This window comes from Melospiza melodia, chromosome 2, assembly GCF_035770615.1.
Source record: "Melospiza melodia melodia isolate bMelMel2 chromosome 2, bMelMel2.pri, whole genome shotgun sequence".
Classification (NCBI taxonomy): domain Eukaryota; kingdom Metazoa; phylum Chordata; class Aves; order Passeriformes; family Passerellidae; genus Melospiza; species Melospiza melodia.
Genome location: NC_086195.1, coordinates 13,856,595 through 13,872,836, shown reverse-complemented (window position 1 = coordinate 13,872,836; position 16,242 = coordinate 13,856,595). Strand labels below are relative to the sequence as shown.

At 53.2% G+C, this 16,242-nt stretch overlaps 2 protein-coding genes across 2 annotated transcripts in view; one reads left to right on the top strand and one right to left on the bottom strand.

Moving 5' to 3' along the window:
- The window catches only part of POLA1 (DNA polymerase alpha 1, catalytic subunit), a 184,303-nt gene extending 179,701 nt beyond the window's left edge, over positions 1-4,602 (top strand). Inside the window, 2 exon segments of the mRNA XM_063182342.1 lie at positions 3,320-3,459; positions 3,461-4,602. Coding sequence (XP_063038412.1) covers positions 3,320-3,459; positions 3,461-3,496 — 176 coding nt within the window. The 3' untranslated portion in view covers positions 3,497-4,602.
- Positions 4,603-8,169: 3,567 nt separating this feature from the next.
- Positions 8,170-15,870, bottom strand: ARX (aristaless related homeobox). Its single transcript, XM_063182339.1, has 5 exons — positions 15,644-15,870; positions 13,860-14,580; positions 12,547-12,592; positions 10,320-10,648; positions 8,170-9,468 (listed from the first exon to the last, which is right to left on the bottom strand). Exons 1-5 carry the CDS (start codon positions 15,834-15,836, stop codon positions 9,228-9,230), a joined length of 1,530 nt encoding a protein of 509 aa, XP_063038409.1. The 5' UTR covers positions 15,837-15,870; the 3' UTR covers positions 8,170-9,227.
- Between the last annotated feature and the right edge of the window lie 372 nt (positions 15,871-16,242).

The window sequence follows — 16,242 nt, the reverse complement described above, 5'->3', positions numbered from 1 at the left end:
AGGCAATTTCAGTCAGTTTGTATAGCTCAGTTTTCAGAAGGCCTTAAGCATGTTATTGATTAAATTCTCATTTAGGAAGAAAATAGGAGCTTTTATATGCATCTCTAAGTTGGATGGTGTGGTAACTCGGAGGTATTGACTGGCTGTGTGATATACAGCGGTCATAGTTGTCTTTTACTCAGAGGAGCACAGAGTGATGCCGGTTGTCATTCTTACTCTGCTGTGTGGCAGCGTAAATAGTCCCCTTTCTAACCAACCTGGTGGGAAAAGTCAATATCCCATCAGCAAAGGAGGTAAACACATCAGGAGCTGTGTCCTCTCTCATCTTCCCCTGCTCTGTATTACTACAGTTCTTTAAATCTCTTCTCCCCAGTCATCAGATGCACTTGTGTCATTCAAATGCATGGTGCTGCAGACACAGCCCTGCCTGCCTCTCCTCCCGGAGCTCCCAGCTCCCATTCTCTTATAACTGAAACTTAAAATTGGCCTCATTACTTCAACGAGGCCCCTCATATTTCTCCTTTTTTTTTTTTTTTTTTTTTCAGTCCACCCTTTCCTGCCTGCCTCTACAAGGGTAATTGCATCTAAGAAATGTTTGAAGCGTACTGTCAGAAAGGTTATTGTGTATAATTGGAGTTTAGATTTAATGTTGGGGGGAGCTGGGAGCTCTGTTAGTGGGATGGCTGGAGCCCTGAAGCCTGAATTGGAGCTGTACACGGGTCTGTATTTCTGTTCCCTACTTTTCAGCCCTGGTGTATTGTTTGCCTCAGTGTTCTAATGATTAATGTGTCTTCCTGCTCTGTTCACATGTGCCAGCTGTTCACATTGATGTATTTTACCTTGGACCCTCCTGAGCTCCAGGAAGCTTCAAACTATTTTGCCCTAGTTTTGAGGTACAAGGATGGAATTTTCCACAGTTCCTTGATATAAAGAGCGTGGTTTGGCTAATGTGAGCAGTTGCAAGTGAACCCACTTACTGTATCATTAATCTTGAAAATACATAAACAAGTTAGAGCTCAGTTTGTGGCAAAGTGGGATTGGTGTTTTTATGAATCTGGTTAAGACAATTTTCAAGGTTTGTTTAATTTAACCCTATATCTAAATACTTTCAGAAACGTTAAATGTGTTTATGCCATAGTGACTTTAGCCTGTTAATGAGCAGGTTCACATAATCAAGCTTTTGTTGTATTGGAGTTGCAGTTTAAGGAAAATCCAATTCTGCTAATAGGCTTTAAGTCACTACTGTCTGTGTAACAGTAAAAATGTGGTATCTTCAACAAGGCATCTTCCTCTGTTTGCTTACTGCCCAGACACAATACATGACTCCTTCACAACAATGCATGAAAGGTGCTTATCAAAGTGCTTTTAATCAATGTATTCACTTACTCAGGCATTGTTAATTTAAATTTTTAATTTAATTTTTAAAGAGTTGATAGCTTCATGCAAAGCAGTTAACTTCAGTGGAACTTTGTGAATAATATGGAAAACCTAAGCAGGTGGCAATTTCTCAGTAAAACATTGCTGTTTGTATTGTATCCAGAGCTTGTCTGCTGAGCTCATACTACAACATCGGAGGCTTTGCAGAAATATTTCTTAATCCTCAGGGAGGAGAACTTCACAAACCTCAAAACTGTGATAGCTTTTTCTGTCACCATGCCTCCCATCGCTGCCATCTCCTCATGTAGCAGTCCTTGGCTGCTGAGGTGAAGCTGTCTGAAGGGACACCTTCATCTCAGTCACATCACAGAGGTGAGGTGTGACTTGTCACAAAAATGAGACATTTCACCTCTTGTACATATAGACTCAGAAAACCAGTGTTCCTCTCCCCAAAAACCTTTTCTTAAATAAACTCCACTGTTTTTAGAGACAATTGGTTTTTCATCTTAACTTGTGCTGTAGACTAAAAGCTCTTTGAGAGGGGATGGAGTTTCCTCTGTTACGTATTCAAAGGAGCAGGAGGGCTGTGAAGGTGTCAAGGAGAAGTGAGGCAAAGCTAATGAGACATAGAAAGGATGTTGTTGGTGGCTCACAAGCTTTACCCTGCACCTCAGTGGCTTCAAATCTTGACCTGCAAGTATCTGTGCTCTGCTCTCCTGGTGCTGCTGGACAGTCTAAGAGCAGGGAAGCTGCCTGGGAGGGCACCCTGTTCCACAGTCTGTGTGCTCTCCAGTGTTCCAAGGTGTCATTGCAGGAACAGGCTTTTGGGTAGGAGCTGGTGTTCCTGGAGTGTGGAGTTGGTTGGAAAGTAGGAGCAGAACTGTGCCAGATCTGCATCCACTTGGCATTGCTGTATAATGGAGTAGTGGAATATTTTGCTCTTTTAGTCTTTGTTCACAGCTTTTATAAAGGAAAAGCTGGACAATCACCCAGACAAAATCCCTTGGGTGTGTTTTTTTTAATGGCAGAAAAATTGATAAAAAGCCCCTAACAGAAATAGAACATTTTGGTCTTTGCTGCTGAAATATGTACAGGCTCATGCACATGACTTTGCACACACATAAAGGTACAGGTGAGTAAATGTATCTCAGACATCTCTTATCAAGCATTTGGGAGCCTTTTCATTCATGTATCAGGTGAACCTGACATCTCCTGGTTGAGATACTGGGCATCTTCTCTCCATTTTAGGGTAAAATAGCATGGAATTCTCCTTGTTTGTGCTACTTCCCTTTTCCTTCCAGTGCCTCCCTAGTGCTGAGGATCACAATTCCTGTCCTGCACACAAAGTGCATTTGAGAGCTCACAATACTGGTGATAAGTGTGTCCCAGGCTGTGCCAGTGCCACTGTTAACAGCAGGGATGAGGGACATGAACTGGACATGAATTGTGATCTCCTTCACTTCTGAAGCCACCCTGGGGCAGAATCCCTCCCTGCTTCCAACCCCTGCGGACTCTGGATAGTTCTCACTAAGTAAGGGCACCTGCCCCTTTTAAGTGGGATCCTTTCAGACCCAACCCAACTATTGCTTACTTTCTCTGCTGTGACTTAGTGAGCCTCCATTTCACTCTGGCTAGATCACAAAACTGGACTAGAGGTGGCTCTTTCCAGTTTTCCCACTGCTCCTGTGCTGGTGGGGCTGAGGGAGCTTCAGCCTTGGTTCCATGGCCAGGGTTCACCATGGCCCCTCACCAGCTCCTGCAGGAAAGGCAGGGAATGCAGCAGAACGTGGGAGAGCTTGCCACAAATGTGCTCTTTGCTATCTACAACATTCACCTCGTTTTAAAATACCTTGATTCACAGTCTAATGAATGCAAAAATCCTATCTTTTTGTGGTCATTTAATCCCTCTTTGTGTTTGGGTTTTTCATCTTTGTTTTTCTAGAGTATTTGAAGAAGAAGCAACTCAGGAGGGAAGTCTCTGAGGCCTACAAAAGACTGAAGAGCACCGTAGACAAATGCCTGGCCATGAGTGGCTACTCAGAAGTGAACCTTGGCAAACTCTTCACCGTCAGTATAGGAAGATAGATCTGTGGGAGAGCCCAGGAATGAACGACAGTGACTGATTAAAAATGGAGGGAGGCCAGTCCCTTGTTTATCAGTAATGATCTCTTCAGCAATACTCTATTTCAGTATGTACAATGATGTTTTAATAATCTTGTCTCTTTGGAGGAGGAGAAATGGGAGATGAAAACAGGATGTATGATTCTTGTGGATATGAAGTATTCAAGGTGTTTTTATCTTCCTTTTTTTCCTCATTGAGAAACCAGGGTTATTAAAATATGGAGTAGTTGATTTTTGCAATATTTTTTGTTGTGTATTTAGACCTATGAGGGAAAAGGGGGTGGGGGAATTGCTGCTTTAATTGGATAATTCCCAGTGAGAGTTGCTGGAATGTAAGTGATCCTAGACTTTGCTCCAGGGTATTTACTAGAGGTGCTCTCAGGAAGAGAGGTTAGTAGAGGTCTCAGTAGGAGCACTAATGTTTTGCCTTTTCACGGTTTATCTTCTTCCTGATCATAAACATACCAATTAAAAACAATACTAAACCTAAATGCATTTAAATGTCCTATTACCTTCTGAACAGAGGTAGGGATGCTTTACTTTGAAATTCATTAAAGAACGACTGAAACCTGGAGATGCTAAAAATAGGGACCATCTTTTTATTAGGAGTCTTTCCAAGCATCTTTAAGCATAGCATTTTGCCACATTGAAAATTTCTGTGTGGATGTAAAGACATGCACATGAACAAAACCCATTTCACTCATGCAGAGGATATAAATGTGTTTCATTTCAAAGTATTTGAAAGTAAGCAATCGATAGAGAAAAATATTTTTGGGATGTCATTGTAACCAGTAAAAGGGGAATGGAAAGCAGCAAATCATAGTTACTGTTCTGTAATAATTATTGTGTTGGAGATTTTATAGTTTTTACAAACAAATTGTATTTTCATTTACTTCTAATAAAACGACAAGCAGATATGACAAGATAATAAATTTGGGTACATGCTTTTGTACACAAAATATTGTACTCTGTTCACTGTTTAGTTTGCAATGTGATATATTAATGTAAGGTTATAAAAATTGCCTTAAAACCTTAAACAGTGTAAAATGTAAAGTTTTTTTCATACTTGAAGGAAAAAAAATAAAGTTTTCTAGTAAAAGAGAATTTGATTCTATGATCTGATGGTTGAAAATATGAATGCTAGGTTATATTGCTCTGGACTTCTCCTGGTCTTACAGAATTGCTTTTGTGTCTGTTTTTAGGATGAACAGCCATTAACAAAGGGAGTTTGAAGAAAAAGTAAGAGGATCAGCATGAACATGTTGGGCACTGTAGGGATTCATGTATCTGATTGTGTTCAGAGTATTTTATGACATTCATTTGTCCCCAGAGTGGCATTTGGGAGAAGCTGTGTGTCAGTATGGGTAGTGTCAGTTTGAATATGCCTAAATACACAGTCATGTTCCTAGCAACTTTTGGAACTAAACCCTTTCATTTCTGCTCACATGGAATCACTACAGTGGGAAATGGAGTCTGTGCAGCCTCTGGTGTTGTGCAGGTGTTGTCCCACCCTGGTGAGCTATTGATCCTTCCCAATATGTTTAGTTGGGTTAATATTGTAAAACAGACTTTATTTGGAGTCTGTCTTGGAAAGAAGGTATTGCTGCCAAGATGCCGTACTGAAGTTGCAGAACTTCAAAAGATCCTGGTTTCTTGTAGTTCCGTGCAGAGATTTTTAGAATTTTTGTGTCCAGCTCAATTAGGATTATGAAGATATTACTGATATATACTGATTCTACTGGGTAGAATGCCTTAGGAAAGTGAAAAGTGTGACCTTCTCCTGCAGACATTAGGTATACAAATAAAATGGATAGATATGGCGTAACCTGACCCTGTGGCACTTGTATGTATCTGTATAATTACAGCTGAAGAGCCTGTTAATTTGCAAGTTTAGGGATGTTTAGATTAAATGAGAGTGTTGTGGAATGACTGTGTAGGGTGCAGCAGCACAGAGTGGCCCTGCCAGGGGCTGTTCCCCCACGCTCCGAGGCGGAGGAGCCGTGAGTGGCACAGCCCCGGAGCCCCCGGCAGCCACACTGCGGGGTTCAGGATGGCAAATGAGGGCTTTTACCCCGAATGGAGCCTTTTTTTGATTCCTCTCAGCAAAGCTGGTCAGATCAGAGCTGAAGTCTTGGCAAGGAGTAAAAACCGGATTTTTTTTTTTCCCCTCCCCTCTCCCTCTCTAATCAGCTCCGGGCACCGTGCCTCGTCTTGGCCCCTCGGAAAGGCTGGGAAACGCAAAATCATCTTTATAGCATTTAATATTAAATGGAGCTGGTAAACGCCGCGCTGTAAATAATTTGGGAAAAGTGAAGTTCGGAGGTTTGAATTCTGAGGCTGCTCTGGCCTGAATCGCCTTCCCTTCCTTTTCCTCCTCACATCCCCCTCCCCCACGTCGTGCTGTTAAAATGAAGGTTTGTGTTTATTTGTATTTATTTGCAGTTGGGGAAGAGGAGTGTTGATATATGGAGCCGGTGGCTAGGTTTCGCTGATGACATATGCGATATGAAAAAGAATTCCCATCCGCAAACACGGCTGCTGCTGTGCCAAAATCCCTCTTTTCGCCGCCAAAGGCAGTTTTCTAAGGCCGGAGCGGAGCACATCTTCCCCCTCGAATCCATCCCCGTCTTCTGCAGGGCACCTTAAATGTGCCTTAATTGAATAGTTCTCCCGCACCCTCCTTATAGCAGTTTAATAGATTAACTCATCTGTGCCAGCTTCAAATTTCAGATTAAAATTCCTTCATCCCGAAGGCAGCATTATCAGGTTGTTGGAGGCTGTTTTCAAACCTTGGTTTTGAATAGCAGCGGCTCTGCATTAATTTAACCACTAAGCTAATAAGTAGGTTTCGTTTTGTTATGCTAAGCTTTATTGCTTTTCTTTTGATCAGAATGGTGTTGTTGAGCAAAGCAGCAGACAAGGCATTCTTTGATGAGGGAATTAGCGCTCTATTCTTCCTCTATTATTCATAGCACAGTGGAATATGTAAGTACCTGAGGGTGTCAAAGGAGAGCAGGCTCTATTGCAAAGTGTTCGCCTTGTTTCTCTCAATAGCTGACTATGAGATGATAAACCGCTTAATACACTGCACTAATTGGATGAGAGCAAAAAGAGATGGGAATTAAGGCACGGCGAAAGGAGAAAGTGCTACCAGCCTTCATTCACTCTTTCACCACTTTAACAGCACCAAAGGAGGCACAAGCTTTCTATAAGCAGACTAGGGGTTTTGTGCGGAGATAAAATGAACCTGTTAGTGGATTCAGGTAATACACTAATTATTGCACAGTATAAATACCACTACTGGTTTTATAACACGGAGGTAAACTTCTTTTGAGAAGGTTATAGGATTGCTTGGCAGCAGTATAGATCCTAATAAGGGACCAGAGTAATAACCCCCTGGATTAACAAAATTGCTGCTTGCAGAAGTATGATTCGGGCTTTTACGAAGATTTCAGCAGAATGAATAAAAATGACTGAATGACATTTCTTAATGCCTAATGGCTTGATAATGATTCCCTTTTCTTTGAGGCAAAAATGTATATTTCAGGCTGCACCGTTAATAACGTCCAAGGAACAAGCCTTATTTTTCCCATAAATGTTTTTTGCGCGCCTATGGTGGGTTTTAGAACTCAAAAATACGGCTGGGGGCGGGCGGGGTACGGGGGTGTGGGATGTGAAATGCCGTGAGTGGAGGGGGGAGCTGCGGGGAAGGGTCGCGGGGGCTCCCACGCGCGGTGCTGGCGCCTCCCGGAGCCGGGGCCGCCCGCCGGGCCGGGCTCCTCTCGGGCCGCCCTCGGGCTCCTCTCCGGGCCCGGCCCGCCGCTGCGAGCGCTGCCGAGACTGGACCAAAGCACCCAAAAAATGAACCGCACACCCCGGCTCTCCCACGGCCCGTCCGGGGCTTGCTCGGGGGGACCAGGAGTCATCGCGGCCGGGGAAGGAGCGCGGGGAGCGGCCGGGGCTGCCCGCATCTCGGCTTCGGGGAAGGGGCACACGGGACCGCTGCGCCCGAAAAAAAGAGGAAAAAATTTTTTTAAAAAAGAAAAGAAAAAACAACAACAATATGAAAAAAAAGAGGAGTAAGAAAACCACCCGGGGAGTAATAAAGGAAGAGGGAAGAAAATAAGTTCACCTCTAGGAGAACGAAGGGACAGGCGCGGAGAAACTTTTGTAACCCCAAAGGCGCGGGGGCGGCCAAGCGCTCCCCAAAATTCCAGATTTTCTCCCCCCCTCCCGCCCTTCGGCAGCGGCTGTCCCGTGCCCGCCCGGGCAGCGTGGGGCGGCTCCGCTGCCACCAAGGGACGGCCCCGAGCCGCGGGGGGGACACGCCACGGTGCCCGCGGCACAGCGCGGACAGGCCCGGCCCCGGGTGCCCCAGCGCCCCGCGATCCGCTCGCAAACGGGGCTGCGGCACCTCCCGCCCGGCCCCGGCCGAGCCACCCGCGCCCGCCCCGGCCCGGCCCGCGGGGGGACCCCGGCGCTGACACTGGCCCCGCAGCCCCCGCAAGGACAGCAGGGCTTTCTGCTTCTCTTTTGATGTCTTTTTTTTTTTTTTTTTTTTTTTTTTTTTGTTAAACATATTTTTTTTTTTGTTTATTTTCTGAACGTGGCACTTCTCCACCGGATAGTAAGGAAAAGTGTTAACAATAACGACATTACACGAAAAAGTACTGTACCATCGCCTCTTGAGGGTTTCAGAAACCTCTACAGTTAATAAGTTAAATAAAGAGTTTGTACATAAATATTTGTCTAGGAACCCTATTATATCTACAACACAGTAAGAATCTACAGAATGACAAACTTTTACAACACTACACTGAGTGCAATTGTTTTATAACTTTTCAAATATACAAAGCTCTGTTCTTTTTTTTTTATAACAATGGTATGTACAGAATTAATAATCACAGTTTAGTGACTTAAACAGTCCATATTCTAGCAGTGTATTTCGCTTTGGTTTGATATAAAAACCTTGGTTGGTGTAGTGATAAAGAATATAACAAGAAAAAGATATACCCTTTCCCCTAAGTGCACTGGTTATCTTACAGCATCAATTTTACTTTCAGTTTGCACTGTCAGCATCCTTGGTTAGCATATGCAGCTCGTTGCAACATGTAAAATAGTTCTCCAGCGCTTCTAACTGACCAACTTGACATCCTAGGATGCTATTTTAAGAAGATGTGGGTAGCTTTCCCCCCTCTCTTAGCTTCTCTATTGTTTTTTGTTTCACTTTCTTAATTACAATTCTATTTCTTTCTTTTTTTTTTTATCTTGCCAGATAAACAGAAGGAAAAATATTTAGTGTACGAAACGCTAATATATAGTAACTTTTATTAGGGTTTTTTCTTTTTTTTTTTCTTTTTTTTTTTAATTTTTTTATTTTTTTCCCCCTTATGTTCATAGAGGAAATGGACAGGTCGTACATTTAAGAAATGTACCAGCCAAGGAGTTACTCATTCAGGAGGTTTTAAGTGTCGTTTCACTCGTGTGAGGGATGATGCGAGAGGCATTCACTTTCCCCAAGTTCCTAACTTGAGGACCTACTACAGTCTCAGCTGCTGGTCCTCTTTTCTTTAAAAATCACCATTATTTTTCCCCACGTTTGGTCTTGCTTCATGCTGTCTGAGGTGACCTTTATTGATTCGCGTATTTACTCTCCTCTTCTCCCCCTCTTTTTCTCTCTCCCCCCTAAAAAAAACCCCATCCCGCACCCCGCGGCCGGCAGCCGTGCCTTAGCACACCTCTTTCCCCGTGCTGTTCCCGGGGAGGATGTTGAGCTGGGTGAGCTGGGCGGCGTGCTCCTTGGCCTTCAGCCGCAGGGCGGCGATGCTGGACGCCCGCCGGTCGGCGGCGGCACTGGCCGGGTCCCCCAGCCCCGCCGAGCCCACCGCGCCCTCGGCGGCCGGCGCCGGCTGCCGCAGCAGCGCCGCGGCGCTGGAGGCGCTGCCCAGGGGGGACATGGTGGAAAAGAGCCTGCAAGGGAAGCACACACGGCCGTCACCGCCGCGCCGGAGCGCCGGGCCCGCTCGCCTCCTCCCCACCGAGCGCGGACGCGAGGGAACAGACACCCGCTGGAAACACCCGACGGCGGGCAGGCTAAAGGGTTTTTTGGGGAAAAAAAAAAATTTAAAAAGGGAGGAAAAAATCGCTGAGCCTGGTCCTCCCCGACTGCCACAGTCAGGGCGGCAGTGGGCAGTGGCTGGGGATGCGCAGGGGAAGCCCCCGGTCCCGGGCAGGCAGCGCTCGCTCCCCCCGTTCCCCGAGCAGCGCCGCCGGGGCCGCCCGGCGCTGCCCGCACCTCCCGCGGGAGCTGTCCCGACGCGAACCTGTGGAAGCTGCTCAGCCCCACTCATGCCCGCGGCTAAAAATCCGTCCGTGACGGTCCCCCCCTCGGCCGGAGCGGCTCAGGGCACCCGGGATGCCGCGGCTCCTGCTCATCCCGACTGGCCAAATAGCGGCAACCTCCGCCCCGAGCAAAGCAGAGGCCACGGGTGCACGAAGGGAAACCCACGCAAGGGTTTAACTCTGAGGGGGAGCGCGGCTTTCCGCGGGCCGCTCCCGCGGGGCCCTGCCCCGGCCCTGCCGCCCCCACGGGGAACCCGCGGCCGCACGGGGGGCGGGCGGGGGAGCCGCCCCCGCCCAATGAGCGGCCGCGGCGGAAGCACGTGACCCGCGCGGCGCCCAATGGGCGCCGGCTGCGAGGCGCTCCAAGTTCGAACGGCGGGGCGGCCGCGCGCGGCGGGTCCCGTGTGGGGCCGCGCTCAGCCCGGCGCCCCCGCCTCAGGACAGCGCGGTGCCGGTGCGCGGGGAGGGGCGGGCGGTACCTGCCGAAGGCGGGGCTGATGAAGGCGGGGTGGCGGAACACGGCCGCGCCCAGGAAGGTGCCGAGGCCGAGCGGGGTCCCGCCGGGGGGCAGCGCCGCGGAGCCGGGGGGCGGCGGCGGCAGGCTGGGGAAGGCGGCGGCCGCGGCGGCGGCGGCGGTCCAGGCGGAGTCTAGAGCTGGGTGATGAGGAGGGAAAGGACTAGCATCAAGGTATGGACTGAGGGGGTGAGTTGCTGACAGGGGACCAGGGAAAGGCAAACCTGGGGGGTGTGTCTGAGCCCCAGCCTTTTCCCTCTTCCGCCACTTAGCCCTACGGTTCTGGAACCATACCTGAAAGCCAAAAGAAAAACCGGTTTTAATACGCCTGCCCGCGCCCTCGGAGCGGCGAGCCCCGCAGGAGCCCCGCACCGGCCCGACGGCCACCGCTCCTCCGCCGCCCCCGAAGCGGGATCGCCCCAAGGGCCCACGTGTGCCGGTGCCGCGCCGAGCCCCGGGCCGGGCCGACCCACGCCGGGGGCCGAGCCGCGGCTCTCGGTGCCAGCCCCGGCCCTGCGGCGGGCCCCGGCTCCCGGAGGGGCGCAGCAGCTCCGCGCTCCGCACCCCGCACACCTGGGCGGCGGTGCGGGCAGAGAGCGGAGCGGGAGGCGGCTCCCGCTGCGCTGGAGCAGCGGCAGTATGAATTCCCAAGGGGACTACGCGGGAATTATTCCGCACTCACACCCACACCGCGACTCTTTTTTTTTTTTTCGTTAAAGGGCATATTTACAAATTATATGGTTTGGGGATCGTAGACTTTTTTTTTTTCCCCTTCAGATTTAAAGAGAGGGAAAAAATCGTAATTTCACTGATATCGCAAACGAAGAAATAATTTGTGAGGCAACCAAAGCAACAAATATAGATTTCAAGGCTGCCCTTTTAAAATCTATTTTATGAACGTTAGTTAGGATGCCATGGCACTGCCGTCCTTTCTTTCTTTTACCCCTCCCACAAAGCAAAAATCGTGAAATAAAACTGCTTAAAGCAGGAGAGAGATAGAGGAAAATAAACCGTATTTCAAAGGAAAATAAAATATTCCGTTAATAACCAAATGTGGGGCCATCACACGCACCTACAGACAGAGACTTTGAGAGAGAGACGCTTGTAAATCTTTTGGGACAGGTGTGGGCAGAGTTTTTCCTGTAATGCTGGGCTTTGTAAGCCCAGTGTGAGACCCTTCTTTCCCGGAAGGCAGGAAGGCAGCAGCGCTGCGAGTCTCCCTGCAGTTGTTCAGCGGGAATTGATCTCCACGCACGCCTCTCCGGGCACCCACGACGAAGAGGCATTGTGCTCGTGAGGAAGGCAACAGCCTGGCACGGAGGGAGCGTCTCTCCTCCCGCTAAAACTCAATTAGCAAGCTGTCCTCACTACAATTCCCCCTTATTGAATTAATAAGTCTGAGTAGACCCAAAGGTAAACGAAGGGACTCTCATAATTCATATTCACTTAATTACATCTTCTGCCATGAATAGAGGAGAAAGAAAGGGGGTGTCTTTCTGTTAAAAAAGTTATTTAACTTTCCCACGACTTGTTCCCCTGAGCTGAAAATACTGATTTGCTGTCACATCTCTGTTTGACAATGGAGAAATGTGTCAACAGAAAGGAGGGGACAAATCTCATCATTAGCCCCTCTAATGCAAGAAGCTGTTGTGTATTAAATGAGCCATATGGAATTTATTATGCTTTATCAGCGCCCGATTTTAACTGTAAAGTGATTTGCTCAGCTTCAAACCCAGAGACATCTGTTTTCTGTTGGCAATCAGGGCATCCCAATGTTTATCGTCTCTTTGGTTATGAGACCCGGGTTGGGAAATGCACTCTGGTATGGGGCGGCAAACACCTTTAATAGCATTGCACTCACTCACTATTAGATCAATGCAGGCTTATTGCTATCAAAAATGGGAAATCAAATAGCATTAGCCTGCTCCTTGTGCAGGCGGAGAGGAAATCAAACAACATTTCGCCTTCAAATGGCCCTGTTTGTTCTAGCACTAAGTGGGCTTTTATGAAGCCCGATTGGAGATTTGATGGCAGCCAAATACCCGACTTGCGGCCGAGCGGGTTTCTAACAACCGAACCGGGAGCCCTGAGTTTAACCACACGGGGATCCGCCAGCCGATGGCTCGGCCCTGGCGGGGCCAGGCCACCCTTCCCCGGGCGCCGCCGGTCCCGGTCCCGCCGCTGGCACTCACCTGCACTCGGGCTTCTGTCAGATCGAGCCTCATGGCCAGCTCCTCCCTGGGGGAGACACAGACGCCGCCGTCAGCCCGGGGCACCTCCAATCGCCCGCGCCCGAAATCCCGGTGCCCGAGGCTGGCGGGGCCGGGCCGCGGGCGGACAGCGCCTATTGCCGCCCTCGGCCCGGCTCCGGCCGCCGAGCCGGGCGCCTCTTGGGACTGACTCTAGGGTTTGGCATTCCCTCCCCGCCGCTCCCCAAACTCGGTCACTGCCAGCCGCAGCTGCCGTGTAGGGGACGGCAGCCGGGAAGCTCCACACGGAGGTTCACATTGCCACAATTAAGGTAAATCGGAAAACACTAAGGCACTGGAAAATGGCTCATCAGCTCCGTGTCCCAGAGAGGAGCATTCCCAGCATAACTGGGACCCTGCCGCGGCCGGAATCCCGCACCCTCAGGGCGTGAAAAGCCCTGAATCAAAACCCAAAGCCGTAAAAAAGCGCCAACGAAAAAACAGCGGTACGTCCATACACAGCCCGGGCAGCCGCTCCCGGGGCCGGGCCAGGCGGCGCCCCGAGGTGAGCGCCGCGGGCGATGCGCGGCTCCAAGGTCCACGCAAAAAATAAAAATGTCCCCGTGAACACTCCTGTTCCAACGCTGCCCCGAACCCCAACTCCCGGGCAAAACAAACGAGAAACCGGGAGGGTCTTCGGGATCGAAAAGTGCGATTCTGGGGACTCGATCCCCCTCTAGCCTTAAGGCGGGAGTGGGGAGCTGCAATTTTCGGTCAGCGCCGAGGAGAGGGCTGGCGGCTCGGCCTCTCTCCCTGCCTGCGCTTCCCGCGGGGGAGCCGCTGGCCAGACCCGCCACCACCGAGTTCCCATTTTCAACGGGAAAATGTCCCCGACAGTGTGAACAGAGCCGGGCTGGGCCCCCCTGGGCTCCTTGGGGGCAACTCCGGGCACCAAGAGGCCCCGACGTGCCGGGCCGGTATTTTTAGGCAGCGGCGCTTTGATCTCTGCCGCTGCCGGGTCTTCCCCGGGCCGGGCTCCAGCCCACGAGCAGCGCGAAACCGATCCCGGAGCGCCGCGGTGAGAGGAGGGGTGGGCACGGTAAAAATAGCGCCCGGCGGCGGCCTTGAGGCGGGCCTGCCCGGGCTCTGCCGGCCCCGGGTCCCCCCTGAACCCGGCCCCGTTCCCCGTCTCCTCCAGCCCGGGCGTGCCCGAGGCAGGATTCACCGCCGGGGCCGGGGGTACAGCGCACAGCAGCCCGACCCGTCCCCCCGGGGCTCGCTCGCTCCGCGCTCGGCCGAGGCCCCGGCGCCGGTACCTGGTGAAGACGTCGGGGTAGTGGGTTTTCTGGAAGGCCCTCTCCAGCTCCTCCAGCTGGTAGCTAGTGAAGGTGGTACGATAGCGGCGCTGCTTCCTCTTGAGCAGCCCCTCCTCGGAGTCGCTGCCGGCCGAGAGGCAGACGCTCTCCTCGCCGTCCTTGCCCTCGCCGTCCTCGGGGTGCAGCAGCAGCTCCTCCTTGGGGGACAGATCCCCGCCCTCCGCCCCGGGGGCCGCGGTGGCGCCCCGGCGGGCATCTTTCAGCAGCCCCCCGCCGTCCTCGCCCAGCAGCTCCTCCTCCTCGTCGTCCTCCAGCTCCTCTTCCTCCTCGTCCTCGTCCTCCTCCAGCATCTCTTCGTCCTCTTCCTCCTCTTCCTCCTCCGCGGCCGGCGCGGCAGGGCCCGGCCGTTCCTCGACGTGTGCGGCGGGGCTGCCCAGCTCGTCCCGGGCGGGCGGCGGCGCCACGAAGGGCGCGTTTTCACGGTAGCTTTTGCTGCGGCTGATGCTGACCTGGGGCGCCTGGCTGATCTTCAGCGTGTCCCACGGGGCGGCAGCGGGCACGGGGCCCGCGCCCCCCTCCGGTCGCCCCTCCGTCCGGTCCCCCCGCGGCCCCGCCGCCCGCGGCGGCAGCAGCCGGCCCCCGCCCGGCCCGTAAAGCCGGCGCAGTTTGGGGGGAAGGTGCAGCTCGGCCGGCTCGAAGGGGGGACTGGCCTTAGGGGACCCTGAGCCATGAAAGTGGCGTAGATGGCCGCAGCAGTCGGACGGAGCGGGCAGGCGTGGCGGGGAGAAGGGTGCGGAGGAAAGAAAGAAAGAAAGGAAGAGAGAAGGAAAGACACGGTCAGTAGGATCTGCGCGAATAGAGCTCAGGGCAAGAGTCCAGTCCCTCAGCCATCCTTCGTGCACCATTTTCCACCTCCTACCCCGTCCCTCAGGCCGGGCCCGGCCCGCACCGCTGCTCCCAGCCTGGGAAGAAATTCCTCCTGGCCGCTGAGCCCCGGACAGGCTGCGGGGGCTCTGGCAGCCCCGGGCCTGCGCGGGCACATTTCCGACAGCGGTCAGTGCCGGACCACATCCCACATGGCGGGGCAGCGCTAGTCCCGCTGCGCCCGCCCGGCGGCCCGGGAGTCCTCCGCTGGCTTTTTTTTTTTTGTTTTGTTCACCCCTCCTATAATTTTCCCCCCCGTCCCCAAGTGTAGTTTTGGTTTTGTAGGAAAGAATCCCGCCCGGCAGTGTACGCCGGGAAAAGCGGGAGCAAGGCCGCCCATAGGAGCTGCCCATCCGGGCTCCCCGCGGCTCCGGAGGGGGCTGCTCCCAACTTGGGCCGGGGGCGGCGGCTGCCGGCGGCCCGTTATCACTGCCCCGGCTGAAGCCGGGCGCGGCCCCGGCTCGCTGGCCGAAACCCGTTACAGGTTTTAATGCGAACGGGCCAGGCTTTTCCCCCACACGGATCGCATCTCGCACCGATTTATTTCGGCTTTTAAAATTACACCCATATCGAAAGCAAGAGCAGCCTAAAGCGCCGGTACCCGACCCCCAGGGAAAGAATTGTGACGAATTCCGGGCACGGCTCTGGCCGCGCTTCCTGGCAGCAAAGCAGCCGCTAACGAGCACGGTAACGGGATAACAGCGACCGCAGCTCCGAGGCGGCGCCCGGCCGTGCGGTGCGGGCGGGGAGCGGGGCCGGAGCAGAGCCGCAGGCTGTGCGGGGAATGGGGGACACACAGCCGGGCCTGCCCGATGCGGGGAAAAGGGACGGGACGAGCGGAATGGGACGGCGGGGCTTACCTTGCGCGGCCTTGTCAGTGTCAGGACGGGCGGCGATGGCGGGCAGGGTGGGCGCGGTACCGAGCAGCCGCACCTTGCAGGGGCTCCGCCGGCCCAGGATGCTGTCGATGCAGTAGGAGGACAGCAAAGTTGGCGATTTACTTTTGCACTCGGGGCGCTCGGCACAGCTCTCCTCCGGGTAGGGGCCGCTCATGGCGGCGGCAGCGGGGCCGAGCCGTGGGGCCGGGGCGGGAGCGGCGGCGCGGACGCCCCCGCGGCGCTGCCCGGTGCCGCCGGGACGCCCGTCACGGGGGGAGTGAGCGGCGGCCGCGGCGCTCTTGAGTCCCCTCGGCTCCACGTGCGGGCAGCCGCCCCCTGATTGGCTCCCGCCGGAGGCCGGGCGGCCGCCGACAGACGGCGCCCGGCAAAGCCCGGCTCGGACCGCCCCGGATCGGCGCCCGCCCCGAGTCGCCGCGCTGCCCCCGGCCCCGCCCCGCCCCTCCCGCCGCGCTCCGCCCCCGCTCCGTGGGGGCGGCAGCCGGCGGGGACCCGCTCGGGGGAGCCGTCGGGGGCGTCCGGGATGGGCGGCGGCGGAGTTCCCGCGGCACGCCTTCCTCCGT

What these genes read in the sequence shown, in the direction of transcription:
- ARX (XM_063182339.1), bottom strand. Translation starts at nt 15,836, where the DNA reads ATGAGCGGCCCCTACCCGGAGGAGAGCTGTGCCGAGCGCCCCGAGTGC. An exon ending in CACTGACAAGGCCGCGCAAG is followed by an intron (nt 14,581 to 15,643) that starts GTAAGCCCCGCC and finishes TTCATGGCTCAG; the next exon opens with GGTCCCCTAAGGCCAGTCCC. An exon ending in TACCCCGACGTCTTCACCAG is followed by an intron (nt 12,593 to 13,859) that starts GTACCGGCGCCG and finishes TGTCTCCCCCAG; the next exon opens with GGAGGAGCTGGCCATGAGGC.